We start from the raw sequence: 5,366 nt of genomic DNA, 5'->3' as shown, positions 1-5,366 counted from the left end.
GGGGAACAGTAACCCCTACCTATTGCTCACGGAACCCGCCGCCCCCTCACGACCCCTACCATGCGATGCGCCCTCGCTCGCGGCGCGAGCGGCTGCACCCCCCTCGGCCTCGCACCGCCTGCCTACTCCCGCTCGCAGGTACAGCCGCTGCCATGGAGGAGGCCGCGAGACGCGTCCGCTGCTGCCCATTCCACACCCTTGTCCCGCGCGAACCCGTCCGACCGCCCTCCCTCTCTTACGCGGGTACTCGCACCGCCTGCTCGCATCTCTGCTACATCTAGAGAGTGCCAAGACTCTGTGTCCGCAGCCGCGAGGGCCACTCGAGCGCTGGCCTGCACCTCCCATCGGGGACACCACCTTCAACCGCTTCTTGACTCTCTGCAGGAATTCATTCGATCAACATGCTCAAACTCGAGTTCGTGCCGGCCGCCGGTGAGAAGCTCGTGCTCAAGCTCTCTCCTCCGCCGCCGCTTGCTGACAAGCAGGTGTGCGTTAATTTGCAGTGGCTGAGGGAGGGGGTATGCACACGCGCACCGCTGCAACGCACGCAACGCTGCGCCTTCCCTGCAAGACGACCCTCTCGCGTTCTGTGGCTGACAGGCGTCTCTGGCGGACAACACGGCCGTCGTCGACTCTGACGGAGGTAACGCCGTCGGCATCCCCTCCGAGCCCGTCTCGCTCAAGGATGGCATCGGCACCGGCACCGGCGGCACCTGCACCGCCAACACCGGCACTGGCAACGTCCCGTCCGAGGGCGAGCCCGCCGGCTCGCTCGCCGGCGTCCACTTTGCGGGCGTTTCGCTCGACGCCGTGCCCGAGGCGTCCCGCTTCACCGTCGACGATCCGGCCGGCGCCAAGGCCGTCGGCATCCCGCCCGAGAGCGAGCCCAGCCCGCTCAAGGACGGCATTGACGCGGGCGGCGGCAACGTCGCGGGCGAGTCTTCGCCGATGAAGTCCTTCGCGAAGGTCGGAATCGTGCCGGCTGACGACGGCCGCGTCACGCTCGTCATCTCCGCGTCGGTGTCGCCTTCGCTCCCCGGAGCCAAGGTGCGCGTGCGCACACCAGGATTATGATCCTCTCCCGTCTCCGAAAGCCTGCGCGTACTCTCCCTCGCCCACAGGCGTGCGGCATCAAGAACGTCAACATCTCCGTGGCAAAGTCTGGCCCGGAGGGCGTCCTCAAGAAGGACCCGGCCGCGGAAAAGGCGCCCGACGCGGGCGTGGTCGACTCGGACAAGGCCAAGGCCATGTTCGCCACCCACGCCGTTTTCTGGTCCAAGTTTACGCGCCCGACCGGCCCACCGACGGCCCCCACCGGCGCCGTCAAGGGCGCCCTCAAGAAGGACATCCCTGCGGCAACGTCTGGCGCGGAGGCCTGCGTTGACGAGACCGGCGCCATCAAGAACCCGGCGCTCAAGCCGGCCACCGAGGTCGCCACGGCCCTCAAGCCGGCGGAGGCCGGCGGCGCGCCGCTGCCGTCGATCAAGGAATTTCCGGAGGAGAAGAAGCCCGCCGCCACGGCGGCGAGCGCCTGGTGCGCGCCGGCGTCTGCCGACCCACTCTGTGACCCCATCCCGCGTTCGACGCGTAGGGCGACGCCGACTGGAAGGAGTTTCCAGAGGAGATGGCCGCCCCCGCCCCGGCGGTGAGCACCTCCCAGCAGAAGCACACGCGGGTATTGCGGGGACACGCGAGTCCTACAGGCGGGCACTTACATTGATCCTGTGACCTCTCGTCTGCCGCACGGCACGCGCGCGCAGGTCATCGACGGGTGGAAGACCCCCTCCCCGCTCCGCAAGATCGAGCGCAAGGAGTCTCCGCTAGCGGAGAAGCTCGCCCCGGCGGTGAGCGCCTCGCACGCTGCGGTTGTACGCGCAGAGCCTCAACTATTGACGCACCCACCGCTTGCGCGTGCGCAGGGCATCCCCGACAGGGCCACCCCGTCGAACCCGCGCCGCAAGAAGGGGCGCAAGGGCGCGTCCGCCCCGATCGTCCGCACCAAGAGCATCGCCCCGGTCGGCGGCAACAACCGGTTCGGGGCCCTGCTCAAAATGGACGGCAACGAGGGCATCCTCGGCGGCACCGGCAAGGTGCCCCGCGGCTCCACGCCGTCGACCACAGACTCGGTGCTCGCCGCCTGCATACATGCGGCCTCCTCCCCCGCTCGCCGCTCAACCGCCAGTCTCCCGCCCTCCTGTTCAGGGCGCGACGGCCAACGTCGAGACGACCACGATTACCACGCCGGAGGGCTCCGTCTCTGCCTCCGGCTGGTTCTCTTGGCCCAAGTTCTGCCCCTCCTACTTGCTCCGCCTCTTTGGCATCCTCGCGCTGCTCTGCCTCGGAACCGCGTTTGCGCTCTCCTCGTACCCTGCCACCTCCGCGCTTCTCTCCTCGCAGTGGCACGAGTCCCCGACTTCCTTTCCCGCAGTCACAACGCCGATCGCGCCGGCATCGCTTAACGGCTTCTGCGAGGTTGGCGGCATCGACACCAGCTCGTTTGTGGCCATCGTATCGTCGGACAGCGCGCCCGCCAACCACCCGGTGCGTGCTCGCTCGCGCGTGCTAGTATCCGCGCCGCGCAAGCTCGTGACTAACAGCCCGCGCGCCGTTCAGGGCGGGCACGACGAGGGGCGCTCGTTGGAAGCACTGATGGACGAGATCGGCGAGGCGGTGGGCGAGCCGTTGCACCTAATTGGCGAGCCGCTGGCGTCCGTCAAGGAAATTTACGAGAAGCAGCCGGTGAGCGCCCCTCTGGCTCTTTGTGTGTGCGAGCTTTGTAACCCGCTGACGGAACGATTGCCTGTGTGTTTGCGAGTAGGCCGAGGCCGACTTGGAGACCGTCCTAGCCTCGCGCAACAGCATGGAGCGCAAGGGCGAGCCTGAGTTCGACCTCGTCGGTCCCGTCTACAGCAACAGGACGGGGATCATCGCTCGGGGACGCGACACCGTCTTGCCCGTGAACGACACGTCGCCCGAGTTGCGGCCCGCCGACGCTGGGAAGCCTGGGATGCTGGAGGTGCGGAAGCTGGTCGAGACTGGCCTCGGCGCGCCCGTCGCTAGCATGCACGCCGGCGGCGAGTGGCGGGCGATTGACGGATTGACGGACGTTTCTCGAGTGCCAACCAAGGATCTCTTCCTCCAGCTTGGCCGGGCCGTCGACCCTCTTCTCGCGGAGCCGGCGTGGCCTGAAGAGGTCCGCGCCGCTCAGATCTCCGACTCGAACGCGGTCGAGTCAGATATCTTCTCGGTCTCAAGTGCGTGCGCCGACTGGCAGCCACGCTGCGCCGCCCCTGCGTGGCACGAGGAGCCTCACCACGCGACAAGCCGCCCGCGGACCGACAAGCCGCCCGCCCCGCCAGCCGACGAACTCTCCATCGACCCCGCCTCCCCGTTCAACTTTCCCTTCATCAGCGGACACTCCTCTTCCGCGCCTGGCCGCGCACAGCTGCGCGGTCAGCTTTGGGCCGCCTTGTTCTTGCTGCTCGGAGCGTGCGGCGGCGTGCTGCTCTCGGTGCGGAGGAGCAAATCGGGGCGCCTCGTGCGGTGCCGGACGGGGCGCGGCGCGTGGCTGCGTCTACTCGCGATGCTTCCGCTGGCATCGCCAGTGTCACCGTCGCAGAATGCATATCTTGTTTCTGGCGACGTTCCGGCGTGGCCGTTCGCTGAGGGAGACCATTGGCAGCGGAGAGACAACATCAGCACCCACAAGCAACTCAACGCCGGTCGGCGCAGGCCACACTGCCCGATCAGCATGGATCTTCTGCTCAGCACATTCATTACAAACAAGCGGAGTAGGGGAAATCGGTACAGCAGGCTGCAGGTATTTCGCCATGCGATGCGCTCATATTTTGATCTCCCCATCAATGGTTTCTACTTATTCATCCAACTCGACGAGGAGTTCAGCAGTCAAAGGCAAAACCTAGAGAACGAGCTGACTTCTTCCCTCGGCAGCCGCCTTCAGCACTTGGAATTTACACGCATATTGACACAAGCCAGATGGAAATGGCTTATGAGCTCAATCGGATCCGACAAGCACTCAGGGCGGCTTGTCTTCTTCCTTCAGAATGATGACCATGTCTTTATCGACGTCGACACTTCCCTGCTATGTCAAGGGCTTATGCTGCTACACTCAGAGCCGTCAAAGTTCAAGACCTTGTACATGTCACATTGGCCAGAGGCACTGCGTCTAACAGGCAAAGTGTCACCACCTCAGCGCATTGGGGGCTTTGTTCGTACCAACCTGACTATGTTAGACGCTGTTCAGGTGTTCAACCTGGGCTTTCTTCATCACATCTTCGTCGAGCTTGAATGGCCTCAAGGGCTGCAGGTCCGTCGAATCGATCGACTCATCATGCAACGGGCGGTGTGGGGAACATTTGCGCAATCACTTCTTCGTACGGCAGACACAGAGAACTCGTTGCAAGCCTTCTTTGTGCCGTTGCGTGAGTTGTGCCGCAAATTTGATGGTTACATGCACGTCGGAATTCCTTTTGCGAAGGTGCCCCAACTTGAGATCAACCATACGCAGCCCGTGCGGTCAGCAGATAGTCTGAAGCAGGTAATGCTCGCAGCCGAGAAGCTGCAGAACGACCCGTGGTCCCGCGGGAATAATTTTTCCGTTCCCGCTGAATGGGTGTCTGTAATGCTTGACCTATATGGTGTGCCGCGGACGACTTCAATGGACCTCTGAGTGGGAGGTTCGGCCCGGGCCCGCCCTCCTGCGGCCAGGCTGGGTGCACCCGGTACCTGTGGGCGTCGGACCGCGATAGGCCCGATGGTGGGACCATTGTTGGAGCCCGGGATATCAGGATGTGAGCAGTCTCCGGGCGTGTTTTGCGCGGTCACGTAGCTATGTCTCCACGTGGCCTGCGGCTTCTGTGAGTCAAACCACGCTTGTCAGGGATGGGTATGGCATGTGTTGCGAGGCTGGTGAGCTTTCTGGCCGTCAGATTCGGCTCTACCGTCCGGTGTGAAAGGATTGTTGGATCGGCTGGTTTATCAAGTAAATGTGAGATATGAGTTATGTCACACTTGAGCCTCTATCTATGATAGAGACCGGTACTGCTACTCGGGTTTGGATGGTAGCGGGGGGCCCCGCCGGAGGCTGGTTAGGTGGTTAGTGGTTTGTGCTTTGTGGTTACTGATTTCGGCATTAGTTCGGGATCGCGAGAAAATCTTTCGGTGTCGGCCCGACGGTCTGTTCTTGTACTGTCTGCGACAAGCAACTGCCACTAAGCTAACCGCGCTCTTATGCGCGCAGCTCACTCGCTACCATCGACACACCATCTCTAACTACAAAGGCTAACGAGCCCGTCACGCCCCTACTCAGCGACTACGAGGCCACCTCTGCCCCAACTAACCACGCC

General features: G+C 63.7%; 2 protein-coding genes across 2 annotated transcripts; both read left to right on the top strand.

Annotated features, from left to right (window-relative positions):
* Positions 1–383: 383 nt before the first annotated feature.
* EMIHUDRAFT_370847 (hypothetical protein) lies at positions 384–1,264 on the top strand (the record flags this gene model as incomplete). Its single annotated transcript, XM_005767408.1, has 4 exons — positions 384–485; positions 601–755; positions 882–1,047; positions 1,122–1,264. Coding segments are annotated over exons 1-3 (310 nt in total), but the record flags the coding sequence as incomplete, so codon positions are not given.
* Positions 1,265–4,351: 3,087 nt separating this feature from the next.
* Positions 4,352–4,690, top strand: EMIHUDRAFT_246188 (hypothetical protein; the record flags this gene model as incomplete). Its single annotated transcript, XM_005767407.1, has 1 exon — positions 4,352–4,690. The coding sequence occupies one exon, from the start codon at positions 4,352–4,354 to the stop codon at positions 4,688–4,690; it is 339 nt and encodes a 112-aa protein (XP_005767464.1).
* Between the last annotated feature and the right edge of the window lie 676 nt (positions 4,691–5,366).

This window comes from Emiliania huxleyi (genome assembly GCF_000372725.1).
Source record: "Emiliania huxleyi CCMP1516 unplaced genomic scaffold EMIHUscaffold_495, whole genome shotgun sequence".
NCBI lineage: Eukaryota > Haptophyta > Isochrysidales > Noelaerhabdaceae > Emiliania > Emiliania huxleyi.
This window is presented reverse-complemented; position numbering and strand designations above follow the sequence as displayed.